General features: G+C 39.1%; 1 protein-coding gene across 3 annotated transcripts in view; it reads left to right on the plus strand.

The window, feature by feature from the left end:
- The window catches only part of LPGAT1 (lysophosphatidylglycerol acyltransferase 1), a 59,272-nt gene that overhangs the window by 16,510 nt on the left and 28,732 nt on the right, over positions 1-14,030 (plus strand). For 2 of the 3 annotated variants that reach the window (XM_041413541.1, XM_041413542.1), the window contains one exon: positions 10,777-10,895. In XM_041413541.1, coding sequence (XP_041269475.1) covers positions 10,777-10,895 — 119 coding nt within the window. Of the gene's footprint in view, positions 1-4,027; positions 4,048-10,776; positions 10,896-14,030 lie in introns of those variants that run through there. The other variant, XM_041413543.1, reaches the window with a different exon arrangement.

Here is a 14,030-nt window from a genome sequence, read left to right on the forward strand (position 1 = left end):
CTTTTCTTGTTGGGCCAACCAGACTTGCCCAGCAGGTCTTCCAGCGTAGCAAACCACAGTTCTGAAAGGATTCATCCTGGTTCAACTGGTGCTTGCTACCCCATCATGCCATCTTCTGATAGCCCTGATTGTGCTGCCTTGCCCCTTCTAGTTGTTTTTTTTTCCCACCAGCACAGATTGTCCCATGATGTTGCAGTGACTCTCTTCTGCTTCTCAAGTAGAAATACAACTTAGGTAACTACTTTACATAAATATCTTGTATAAAGATAATATGGGAAATAATTAGGGCCTTCCCACTTTACATGTTGGGGTTTTTTGTTTACTTGTTATTACTCTTAAGTTTTTTGTTTGAGTAGGTGTCACTAGCTATATCTGAATATTATATGGTAATTTGAGTATCTTGGTGTTCCAGTAACTTAAAGTAGTTCCATTTCAGTCTCACTGCTTTTGTGTGTTATGTTTGTCATGCAGACAAAACAGTCTCCATAGAAGAGTTCACTTTTCCATACTATAACTAGAGATAAAAATATCTAAAGGAAGATTATCAGATGAAGGTATCACGATTTCCTAGCGGTGAACACAACGGCTTACTCTAAATGGCTAAAATGCATTGTTGCCTCCAGCTCCTGGGGTTGGTCCCACTTTTTTTTCCTGTTTGATGATCCCAGATGAATCATACTCTGCTTCTTTCATATTAAGATTTGAACTATCTTTCAGATTTATGTCTTTGCTGCAGTTCTGCAGCAGTAAGACAGAAAAATGTTGCCAGTTTTTATTTGCAATATGTGCTTTGTGATTGTAAAGGCTGTTCCTTCTCATGCTGCAGGATGAAGTTGTAGGTTTTGTTGTAGCTGTACATATCATATGCATACAGCTGTACATATAGTATACATACAGCTGTACATAAGAGAGAGTTCTATAAACAGTGTGTTTTTTCCTCCTGGTTTCAGGCTGTCAGAATTGTTTAGGTTGGAAAGGACTTTTGAGGTTCACATAGCTGAACCCCCCACTCAAAGCCAGGTCGGTTGCGCGGGTTCGTGTCCTGTCATGGTTTGAACAGCTCCAAGGATGGACATTTCGCAACCTCATCGCGCAACCCGGACACCTACTATAGTAAAGATGCTTTGGTGGTTTGGTTGTTGTGGGGGTTTTTTTGCCTTGTGTTGAAGTGGGGTATCCTTTCTTTTTTTATTTGTCCCTATTACCTCCAGCCTGTCACTGGACACTGCAGGGAAGAGTGTGGCTAAGTCATCTTTATACCTCTCTCTGGGCCTCTATCAGGTACTGACACATGGGTACAATTTTCCCTCTAAAGCCTTTCGTTCTTCAGGCTGAACAGTCCCAGCTCCCTCAGCCTCTCCTCCTATGAAAGATGCGCTGGTCTCTTCATCGTCTCAATGGCTCTTTGTTGTAGTTTAGCCCTAGCCACCCCTCAAGCCCCACACAGCTGCTGCAAAGCTCCCCTGCTAGCAGGATCTGCAGAGAATTGAAAGTAAAAGTGAGAAAACCCATGGGTTGAAGCCAAGATTAATGGGGAAAGCAAAAGCTGGGCACACAAGCAAAGCAAAGCAAGTAAGTCTTTCTCCAGTTCCCCATGGTAGGCAGGTGTTCAGCCGCTCCTGGGAAAGCAGGGCTCCATCACACAAGTGTTTGCTGGGGAAGACAAGCACCATCACTCCAAACATCCCACTTCTTCCCTCTTCCCCCCACTTTATATACTGAGCATGAACTCATATGGTATTTTCTGACTTGAACCCAGCAGGGAACAAGATCTCCACTCATGCAGCAGATGGGTATTTTTTATAAGATAACAGTAGTTTTTAAAGGGAAAATAAAGACAAAAGTGCCATAGCACTTATATTCCTGTCTGTGTTTGCTGAGTCAGACCCTGTTTGTCAGCTCTGTTCCTGCTTGCTTAGTGGCACAGCAGTAGTGATGGGGCAGATGAGTATGGCTAAAGTACTGTAGCAACCTGCTGGGTTCAAGATTTTAAAAATACAGATCATCAGCCAGCTGCTATTTGCTTGAAAGGGTGATAAGGGTAACAATAATAGGAAACTTTGTATTTGTAGCATATTTTCCTTACCCAGCAGCACTGGTATGTTTTTTTACCAGAGAAAACCAACACTCTTTCCTTCTCTCTTGCTCCTCTGTAGTACTTAACCTTTTGCAAAAAAGCATGCTGGGAATGTTGTAGTGGTGTTGTATTCCAGAATTGCTGCTTCCAAAGTAACTTTTCTTTTTAATTCTAGAAAAGCCAGACTGGTTTTCATAAAGCCGTCGTACAGATAGAGTTTTCTTTGCAATTAGAATATGGTTTGCATTGTAACCATAGTTAAATTACTGTAGTTTCCATATACAGTACACTAAAAAGGACTTCTAAGATATCAACTCAGGGTAGTCCAACATCAGATTGCCTCTTATTAAAAGCAGTCATCAGTATTACGGGTGAAACCCTGAAATTTTGACTCTTGCATTTTAAAACAATGGAAAAGTATTATGTGGGTTCAGTATTTAAAGTCATGTGCTTAATTGGTGAGAATCCTTTTTCACTTGTAAAAATTATACCTGTGGATAAAGAGACCAAAATACAGAACCCACAGCCTTGTCTGACAACAGGTCTAGTTAAGTAAGTGCTGACCGCTGTGATGGGAGGTAGTCTGTGGTGTTTCCATCATTGTCTCTGACCTTGGACTTGAATCACAAAGTGCAGAGTGGTAAAAAAAAATTGTGTGTCTTGGCTGTCTCTTAAAATTTTCAAATCCATCTTCCCTGTTTAAGGAGGAATGAAACATCTCTGGACCAAAATTCTATGGGACATTTTTTTCATACGATAGGTCTTGTGATCAGTGATTGTCAAATGAGGTTACTTCCATTCTGCAGTCTGAGTAAGCTGCAAATCTTGTGCTTGCACTACGTAACAACTTGGCTGAGATCCTTCTATTCAGAATCTCTATGATATTTGTTTTATGAAAATACGTCTCTTTGCTTCCTTCACTTACAGCATTACAACTTTTCAGTCATCCCCAGTGTTTAGAGGCTTTTGACCAGGAAAAGGCAAAAGTTCATTTTTAGCTTACATCATTTTTTTTGGTTTATGGTCATCTTAGATAGTCCTGTAAATGTAGTCTTTATGTCATGTTGGAAACAAACATTTTTTGAACATAGGTTGACATTATTTCTTTCCACACAGTAACTGGGAATGACGAAAATGGTACAGGATGTCAGCTTTGCACATAACTGAAGTGGTGGCAGTTAATCTGAACTGTATTTACTCTTGGCTCAGGTTCACCTGCCTTTTTAGGACCTTGGTGACAGTGTGCTTCTAACTAGGTAATTTTTTGTGTGCGTACTTTAAAACTTGTCAGGATAATTTTCAGCTTTTAGGCCTGATGATTTGATTGCAGTATCCCTTAGTAACCTTTACTTGTGCTGATTTTTTATTTTGACATATTCTTTAATGGTGAGAACTTGCTAGACTACCCCACTGTTTCACATCTCTTTCTAGACTTCAGACAAACTATTTTTTTTCTCCTGGTCATTATACAATATGCAGTATGTAAGGTATTAAAGCTTTAGGATATTAGTTCATGAATGCATTGATGTTCTTCTGGGTGGTTAATGTATTTTATCTGTCACTGGGGAGGAATGTGCTGTTCCGCTCGCTCCTTCTCCGAGTGCTCTGACTCATGAGCGCGAGGTGCCTCAAAAGGATTTCAGCACTCCCATCTCCTTCTTCAGTCTTGCAGTTGCTTTTCTAAGAATAGAAGCAGCAAAACAGGCAGCGGAGTTCCTTCTCAGCTGCTACAGTTCATTACCACTGTAGTCATGAAAGCTGACATCAATCTTCACATCTCACACTTCCTGTTTACCTGTGTGGCTACAAACACTGATTTGTACTGCTCCTTGGGACCAGGCACACCATCTACAGCTGGGCTTCAATTTGGATGTTTGAAGCTATGAGATGTAGGACTTGGGTGCCTCTACATGTCAAGCAGTGTTGTGGGAGTAACATGAAATAACTGAGACCTCCAGAAGACGTGGAGGGTATGTCCAGTGCAAGACATGTTCTTGTAATGCTTAAGACATATTGAAACCCTTCCTTAAATATCTGCTGTGGTCATAGCTTGTGTATTCTGACAGGATCTATTAACTTTAAATGTTTTCTCAACATATAAACTGCTTGCCTAATACAACTGCCAAATGCTGAAGCTCTTGAAATGGTATTGCCAGTACTTAAGTCAGTGGAAGAAGTTTGCTTCCTTGAGGGTGAGCTAAGGTTTTGCTGATTATTGATTCTCATTCACAGATGGGTAAAAGGAGCCCTCTCTTCAGCCACAAGCGTCATCTCTTGTGCCAGTGAATTATAGAACTCAAGTAAACCATACCCATGAGGTCTTGAATGTGCACTCCAGGAAAATTAAGTCAGTCTTCAAAAGCAGTCATTGCTAGAGCCTATTTCCAAAAGGAACTGCTGTGCTTTAGGGAAAACCTGGTTCTTGGGTTGGTTGGAAAGGGACAGCCAGGGCATCTTTGTTGTAATTGTCTCCTGTTTTTAGCATTTCTGACCGTTGGTCAATGGAAGTAAGAGGGTGGGTTGACTTTGGGGATAAATATTGCGACTACTGAAGTGTTCTTGTCCACAAAGCAGATCTGAGTTTAAACTGCAGGAGGAGGGAACAGAAGCCAAGAAGAACTGAGAGCAAAAAGAAATCTGTGTTGTTTCATACAATGAAGCGTAGAGGTGTGTGAAATTGTTGGTCACAAAAAACCAAAGATGGTGACTGGGACATCTTAAACCGAGCCTTGGCTTATTAACATACATTATAGGAATAACCTCCCTTTATTTGCAGCCTTCCCTTCCCCAGCTGCTGTTCCTACTCTGAATTTTCTATTTCAAGTGTTTTTCTTCGTTGAAATAAAGGGAAAAATTGTCAGTGCAGTCAGTTTATCATCATAAAAATCTGAATCAAGTTACCTGTAAAGGATGCTCTTTTTGTTAGTAAAATCTGGTTTGAACTTGCTTGTTTACAACCTAAAGTGGTTATTGTGGTAGCTGTGAAATCAACAATACTTCTGTTAGGAAGGGTACATTCTTTAAGGGAAGAAGAACAGTATATTAAGCCATGTTTCATGAGATACGGTATTGTATGTATGTTCTTTTCTTCCTTTTCTGTGCTGTATTTTTATTCATCATCTCTACCTCTTGTGTGTTACTAAAAACAAGGTATGAAGTCTTCCTTGGCAGTAGGAATTTTGGACAGAATGGGTGGGATAAGAAGAGCTATTTTTCTCTTTCAAGTAGTATATGTCTGATTTTATCCAGGTGTTTTAAAATATATTCTGATCCTAAAATACATGCTTAATAAGTGTAAAAGACTAACTGTACGGTAATTAGCATAGTCCATTTTTTGTTTTCCTTTTTTTCACTGTAGACAACCAGTTTTCAGAGATAAATACCGTAACCTTTTTGTGAAGGGTAAAAAATGTCTAAGTAGTATTTAACCTTTGGCATCACTTCTGGGATTTCGTAATGCCAACTATCAAAGAATCCCATCTGTTAGGGAGAGACAAATGAGTTGAACAACTGTACATGGTTACTCCAGTTGAAACATGCTTTGACGAGTTGTTTGTGAATAACAGTAAAGCAGGATTGCAACTTGTCAGACATAAATGCTTGACTAAGAGGGGAAATGTTTAAAACATAGAAATCTGGTTGTCAGGCATTAGTCACTGCTCAATACCTAACAATAACATTCTTCCTACTAGATAGTAAGGTGGCTTTTGAGGAAGGCCTTTCCTCAGTAATGCTGTTTATTTGTTGCTGAAGGTTTCCAAGTGATCGACTAAAGGTGGTTCTGTTCAGTTCTAAGAGTTGTCAGTCTGCAGCTTCTTGGAACAAGTTTTCATGAAGTCTTGTGACATGGACGGAAGTGATCAGAAGGGAAAGTAAACAATGCATGGATCTAAAAAGTCAGGGTCCTGTACGTGGGGTGGAATAACCCTGTGCACCAGCAGCACAGTCTGGGAGCTGGCCTGCTGGGAAGCAGCTCTGCCGAGAATGACCTGGAGTGCCTCAAGGACAGCAAGCTGTCCTTGAGCCAGCAGTGCCTTGTGCCGAGAAGGCCAGTGGTGTCCTGGGGTGCATAAGGAAGAGCCAGCAGGTTGAGGGTGGTGATCCTGCTCCTCAGTTCTGCTCTAGTGAGGCCACATCTGGAGTGCTGCATCCACTTCTGGGCTCCTCAGTACAACAGAGACATGGAGCTACTGGAGCTGGTCCAGTGTAGGTCTACAAAGATGGTGCAGGGACTGGAGCATCTCTCTTAGGAAGAAAAGATGAGAGAGGTGACTGAGAGGGGACATCTTCAATCTTCTTAGGTATCTGTAGGGAGATGTCAGAGGACAGACCAGGCTCTGCTCAGTGGTGCTGGGCATAGGATAAGAGGCAGCAAGCAGAAACTGATGCACAGGAATTCCCACCTGAATATGAGGAAGAACTTCTTTACTGTGCAGTGACCAAGCACTGGAGCAGGTTGTCCAGAGAGGTTGTGGAGAGTCTCCCTCACTGGAGATATTCAAGAACTGTGTGGATGAACTCCTGTGCCATGTGTTCTGGGATGACCTGCTTGAGCAGGGAGGTTGTGCTGCATGAGTCACTGTGGTTCCTTCCAGCCTTACCCATTCTGTGGAAAGTTCTGGAGTGGAAGTTTTTAACTTCTCCCAGTTTCTAGAGAAAGTTGTGAATATTGTGTGGACTCAAGTCTAAATAGCAAATAAAATGGATATCCAAATCAATTACATGTTTACATATATTGTAACTTTTAGGCGATTTGTGTTTCAGTAGTTGTGATAAGCATGCTTAAGGTGACTTCCCTGACCTTGCCATAAAATGTCAGTCTTTAAAACTCGGCGCCTTTTGAAATAATAAGTTTGGACTTAAGTTGTTATGAGGCCAAGGAGATCTATGCCAATTCTTAGGGCACATTGTAGTGAAACTAGTGACTATAACAAAGAAGAGATGCTGAAAGTTTCAGAGCATTTTTTAAGTTTTAAAATACAGTATGCAGAATGAAGTTGTTCATGTTAATGTCTGGGCACTTGCACAAATCAGTAGACTGCCATTCTTCCAGGTGTATTAAAAACTATAAAATAAATCCAGTGAGTGGTTAGTTAGGTCAGTTGTCCTTTGCTCAGCCTAGTGGCATACTGTAATTGAAGTGCTTGAATATTTATTCTTAGCATCACTTGAATGCAGACAGCTACATCAAGGACGTGATTACAAAGTAGCCAAGTGTTCTGAGAACTTGCAATAGCTAGTAGTAGTAGTAGTTCAGTAAAAAGATGGAAAAAATTGTATTACTTTTGTTCTCTTTTTGGAGCTCTGTAAGGATTAGCTCATAAAAAGCTAAGTCTGCAGCTCATTAAATGAAGTATTTTCTTGATGTAGTACATCTTGAACTTCTTTTTATGAGAGAAGGATAAATATTTCTGTCCTGGGGCTCGTGTAATTGCAAGTAGATTTGTCTTCATCCTTTTCTGGTGAAGCCTTTGGCTCACAACCTGAAGTCACAAGTGAAGTCTCTCTTTAAGCAAAATCACTAATGTCTTGCCACATTAAAATGATTTCCTGCTCTTTACTCCCTTTATGTTATTTTACTATGTTAAACTGCATTTGCAGAAATCTAGCTATTGTCAGGCTGTAGACACAGAACTGCTGTCTTTAAAAAATGTGCCCTGGCAATAGAAAGAAGCTGTGGAGGAAAGTTTGGTGGATCTCAGGACCCCAAGTAACAAATATTTGTCTTTGAGCTGTTTTTTTCCTTCTTACCGTGAAGCAAAGCAGTGTTGTTGGTTCTGCTGCCATGCAGCTGAGGTTTTGATTTCAGTGTTTCCAACTGCATTGGAGGAATGTAATACTGCAAGTATTTCTTAAAGCAAAAGGTTCTCCTTTGTGTGGGGAGAAAATTAAAGACAAGCATTTATTCCTCTCACTGTGTGGGGATACAGTGAGCTTAAAATTCTAGGGATTTAAGGGTTTGGTTTTTTCGTCTCTATAAAACTGTAGTGGTGGCAGCGGTTTTTCTGCACACTTCTGTGGTTTGCTGTTCTCTTTTCAATCCAGAAATGCTATGTGAAGGACTTGGACAAAGTGATTCTGTTCTCCTTGATAATCAGGTCAATCAATTGACCATAAAGCGTTATTAAGCGCAAGAGACAGCCTGATTGCCTGAGGAGGAGTGACAGAGGGAGAAGCAGCTAGAGGAAGGCCAGCTGGTACACTGGGATTGAATAACCCACTACCTGTCAGCCGAGTGGCAGGAGCTGAGCTGTTGGCTTGGCTGCTTGATAGGTGTAATGAGTGGAGTGCATCAGTTTGAAGAATTAAATCAAACTTTGTTTTTCTTCACCTTGTGTTTGGAGTGGAATCACAGAGCTCATCTTTTTCTTACTTTGCAGCTGAAATCTGTTAATGTATTGTGAGCTGCTTGTTTTATACCCTCTTGTATTTAACAACAGTAGGTAAAATAGGTAATGAGAGTATTTTTCCCCCTGTGTTTATTTGACTGGATCTGTCTGAAAGTTTCAAAGTCAGACATGAGTCTTCACCTAGTATGTTAAAAGTGTACTTTTTTATAGCTAATTGAGCTTCATAAGTTCTCCTCTTTGGTTGTTTTCAATTGTATGCTGCTTCTCATGACTTGTATTTTTCAGTCATGCCTTCATTTTAATCCATTGTGAAGTTAGATCTCTGAATCATTTTTGAAGAGATTAATTTTAAATCATTCTACAGTTTAAATTTTTAGTATTAAATTGCTGTGTTCCAGGGAAATATTTATAGTAAAGAAATGCATTTATTTTCTCTGAGTGATCTAGAAATAAAATAGTTTTATTTGGACACAATTAGCTGCTTGTGAGAAATTTGATTTTGTAGATACTTGATATATTTAGTACTTAGTTTTTATTACTTTTAGAAAGCCACAGTTCAGTAAGACTATTGTATATTGGCTGCTTAATAGAAACACTGAAGTAATAATTTCAAAGTCAGTATGTGGTTGATTCATTTCCCTTTAAAACAATTCTCATTTCATCTCAATTTCTTGCTCTGTGGGGTACTGCCATAGTGAGATATGTGAAATACTTGATAAGGAAGGTGCACGTCAACTACAACTGCAATGGCCAAGCATTTCCCAACTTTCATGGAGTGAGAGAGAACATTGCAGGGAATTTGCACAAAGTGAGGAGGTGGGATAAAGGGGGTCTTCCAAGTTCATGGTGAGAAAAATAAGAAAAGATCTGTGCTTAGCTTTCCCAGGGAAAGGAAAGGAGATTGAACATTATGGAATGAATAGTCCTTTTCACCCTCATATCTCTAGTCTGATTTTATCTACTTGTGACCAAATGCAATATTTTATGTTTTTTGTGTTCAAGTCTCAATTCAGTACTAATTTTGGACCTGTTAGAAAGTAATAAAGTGGCAGTTTTCCAAAGTGTGATGCTAATTGATTTCTTCAAGGACAGGGAAGCTATGCATGGATTATTGCTTCTTGTCTTCAGTGTGTAGCCTGTTACCTTAGCATCAGTTAAACCATCTATTAAAATACAGTAATTAGCCTGTGCTAAGAGTTTTTCACTGCCTGAAGAACTTTCAGGAGTACAAAAGAGTCAGTAGTGCAGGTGAAATATTCTGTTTGTTGTCACAACTGAAAATAATAGCCAGTAGGAATCACTTAAGGTGCAGAACAAACAGAATAAGTTACATCCTACATGCACGGGCAACGCATCTTATTTTTCTTTGGAACTTCATAGAGATCCTCTGCCTGTCTCCATCCTTTCCCTTAACCCTGCACTGCAGTGTCCATCCCTCTCACTGAGGAAAGACAGACTCTACTCACTTGTCTCTTTGCCCCAGTAGCAGCATTAGACGTATTCTGGTCTTTAGTTCACAGCACACGTTTCCTAGTTTCCCATCCTGTGTTCTTTGGGAGGCAGTCTTCTCTTTCTCCACTTACTTTTTTCCATTGATGGAACCATCAATTTTAACCCTTCTTCCTTATCCCAGCATGGTTTTGATAGTGTAAGTGTTGGGTCATAATCAACTGTATTTTCCTTCTGATACCATTCTTGCTGCTGGAGCATCTGGTCTATAAAGTATTAACTAATAGATTTTGTCATCTGAGCAGCATTTTCTGAACCCATTTCCTTGCCTTTAGCTAACTTGTGTAGATTTGAATGAATGAGTTTGTTTAACATAGCATTTTAAACCTAATGATCCAAATACAGATTTTTTTGTTTCGCTTTTACTGGAGTAGAATAATACTAGCGAGTGTAGAAATGAAAAATCTTGTTAAATTTAAAAAAAAACAAGCCCAGCCAGCAAAACCCACAGTTGACAATATAATTTTCTTTTTAATCTAATGAGGTGAGATGGATGAATACTAAAGCTGGGTCAAAAAGCTTATGTAATTTTCAGACCCTAAATATAGAATTGTGTAATGACACAAAAAGATCAATCTCTGTGCACATGTTCTGGTAGAGTATTTTTGTTTTATTCTTATTCTGCGCATGCAGTTTCAAACTAAGCTGGATACCCCCTGCTTAGAAAAACAGTCTTGCTAATATTCCTGCCTTATGCTGTGTGCCAATACAAATTGACACGTAGCATGTAGGTTTCTTTATGGTTATAGTCTGGGTGTGGGGTCATTTTGTTGATAGAAAAATTTCCATGTTCTCATTGTTAAATCTACCTCTTTTTTTTTTGTTTTGTTTTTTTTATAGTAGTGGAATGGGGTGATGATGTTAAAGCAGTGTCAGAAGATGAAGCCATGGTGCTGGTGAACCACCAAGCAACGGGTGACGTCTGCACTCTGATGATGTGCCTTCAGGACAAAGGCACGGTAGGCTACATCCGGGGCAGGGGGTGGCTGCTGTGTGTGCTGTGTTCCCTGTTCACATCCCTAATGGCTCACTTGGGGGTGTTAACCCACCAGCTCATCTCAGTAGGGAGCTTTTTTGTTTGGATTTGGTCCACTGTGACAGCCAGTTGCTTGGAGCTGGTATAGACCCTGAACGTTGTCTTTGAATAAGGTGAGTTGTGAGCTGGGTCACTGTGCATCCAGTCAAGGTTAGCGCAGAGGGAAGCAGATCTCCTCACAAGAAATCGTGTACTTGACTTTTTCCTCTCGCCTCATGCCTTTGTGCAACTCAAGCCAAATTTGCTCAGACCAACACAGGTCTACCTTCTTGGTTATGACTTTATTCCAGCCTGGAGTTTTTCTCAAAGTTAGAGCAAGCCGTGTATGGGATTTTGGTAGGAGTGAGGGCTTGCCAAAGTTAAGCTACCTAGCTAAGGTCCAAATTGCTTGAGCTCTTATTTCATGAGCCCTTAAGAATTTCTTGGTGAGAAGTTTAATTAATGTTAATTGTTCCATGCATGGCTGTTCAGAAGATTCATGTGTAAGGAGTGGAAACCAGAGTATAGGAGCTAAACAGGATATCAAATTCGTGTACAAGTCAGGAAGAAGAGCATGTGTGCATGATTAGGCTACAAAGGGAAGGAGGCATACCTGTCAAGCTGAAAAAATGCAGCAGCTGTATCTGTCTTAGTGTTGTCTTCTTTCTTGAAGTGTCTTAGTGTTGCTTCCTTCACCATACCCTGAAGAAACAGTGCAACAAGAACTGGTTTTTGTTGCATCTGCACAATTTATACGTGGCACTGTTTTTCTTAGTACAAATTAATACAGTTATGGGTATGGATACCTTTATCAGTGATTTATCATTTTTTAGAAAGTTTTCCAGATCTTGTTTATGACAGCAAAGCTGATTTAAAAAAAAAAAAAAAAACAAAAAAAAAAAACACCTTTTAAACAACCCCACCTCACAAAGTATGAAAATGCTACTCAAGATAGAGCAGACACTTTTCTTTCTTTCTACACTAGTCTAGAGCAGGCTGTTGTAGAAGTACTTTTGATTGCTTTCATTTCTTTTGGAATTGAGGGAATTTGGTATGTATTCAGTATATATTCTGTGCTGTACCCAAATGAGTAGAATGACAGAATAAGCTCTTTAATTTCCCTCATCAAAATTGTACATAGGACAGTCTTGTGGTAAAGATATGACTGTGAGGGTGGATATGTATGGCATATGATCTTAACCACTAGTTTATAGATATAAATCTAAGTCATGTTTATCCCATTTGACCCCATAGCTTAAACATTTCAGTCAAGACAGAGTGAGTTTCAGTGAATGTAGGAGATGCTAAAAATGAAGGAAGGAATTGAGATCACAAATAATCTTCACCATGGAAATTATTAGGTTTGCATGTTTTCAAAAAAGCAGAAAATCCCTAAAATCACTATTTTTTCCCTTAAGTAGTTGCAGTCATTGCTCTTGGAATGTGCATGTCCAGAGCTTAGTATGGCTTTGGTGTTTTTAGCTAATAAAGAAATAAAACAATATGGGTTCAATACATGTTTAAAATACAGCATGAGTAGTACAAGTGGCTGAAAATAATGAGAATGATCAGGATTGTTTACCTCTGCTAGAACTTGCTGGATCAGGTGCCTTTAAATAGCATGCTTTGTATTTCTAAAGAGAATTGTCTTTACTTAGTGTGACTGTGAAAGTACTGGAGGAAAAAAAAATTAACCTACCTGTCCAGAAATAATCGTTGTACAGTATGCAAATGCTTAAGTTAGTCAGCTTTCCTTAAATCCAGTTTAAATTTAATATGGAGTCCTTCACAAGCTCGATACTAATTTATCAGCAAGATTGTAATTTTCAAGAATTTTTTTGTTTAGGAGAGTTAAGCTTGTGCTAGTCCAGAACTTCCTTTGCTTGCTTTTACCAGCCAGTACAGACCAAAACCAGATGTAATCTGCAGGTGCTTAGAGTTTAATGCTGCTTTAAAAAAAAATGTTCATGTAAGACATCAGAAGTGTTCAATTTAAAGTTCTGGATTTTTCTGTGCAGTGAGGTAAACTCATGAGACAGTCTTGTAACTTGACAGTGTTTCCCAAGGGTGGTGTCAGGAGCCATGATGGTATTTTTTCCAGTATTTTATAAATCGTTAGATACCAATGAGAGTGTAGCCTATCTGTTTTAAGTCAATTTAATCTCACAAAGCAGTAAGATAAAATATATCTGCTGAGATATTTCTGGTTTTTTAGATTCACTTACATGAATAAGAAAAGAATGATCTCTCATTAGAGAAGTGGAACTTTAGCTAAAAATTAGAACTTTAGTGGAAGGACTGGATTGGCATTGTTTGATTAATACATTATACCATAATATAAGCTAAACAGCAAAATTTCAGGTGAACCTGATTATACTTTTATTAAAGTTTGAGAAATTGTTCCAATTTCTTTGTGAAAGTAAGAGTTAAAAAAATTCAGTAAGTTGTGGTCTCATAAATATTTAAGGTTATGTGTTTAACAAAAAGAAGTAGCTATTACTGCTTTCTGACTAGATTAAGACTGATAAATATGGGAGTTTTTTCTGATTTGGAACAGAAAGGAGTGCCAGGAAGGGTGTAGTGGGGACAAAAATGCAGCTTGTAGTGGTTTGTGTGCAGATTTCAGGTAGTGCTTTCTCAGGTTTCACTGTTAAGTTACAGGTGCTTGAATGATGAAAGATGAAAGTCAGTCTGTCCAGGTTGCTTTGTTATGAAGTCTGTGTAGACTGAAGTGGGCCTGTGAATAGAAAGCATCTAGATTATTTTAAATATAGTTGGAAAAAGCTTTTTCTAGCTTCTGAGCTTACTTAACCAGGAAAAAGGAACTGAAGTGGCATCCAACAGTTCTTTGAAGCCATCGACAACTATTAATTTGTGTTCAGAATACTTCTGAATGTCTTTGTTTAAGCCTCCTTGAAATGCAAGTGATAAGAGGCTCATCTCATAAGTGTTGTTTTATTCCTGAGGATACTAAATAGACAAGTCACTACACAGAAGAGTTACCAACAAAATTTTGCAGTGTCCTGTATTCTGCCCTTGCTAGCAGAATAAATGAATATTCATTAATCTCATTTGCCTT

Source organism: Onychostruthus taczanowskii, unplaced genomic scaffold, assembly GCF_017590055.1.
Source record: "Onychostruthus taczanowskii isolate IOZ18803 unplaced genomic scaffold, ASM1759005v1 scaffold42, whole genome shotgun sequence".
Taxonomy (NCBI): Eukaryota; Metazoa; Chordata; class Aves; order Passeriformes; family Passeridae; genus Onychostruthus; species Onychostruthus taczanowskii.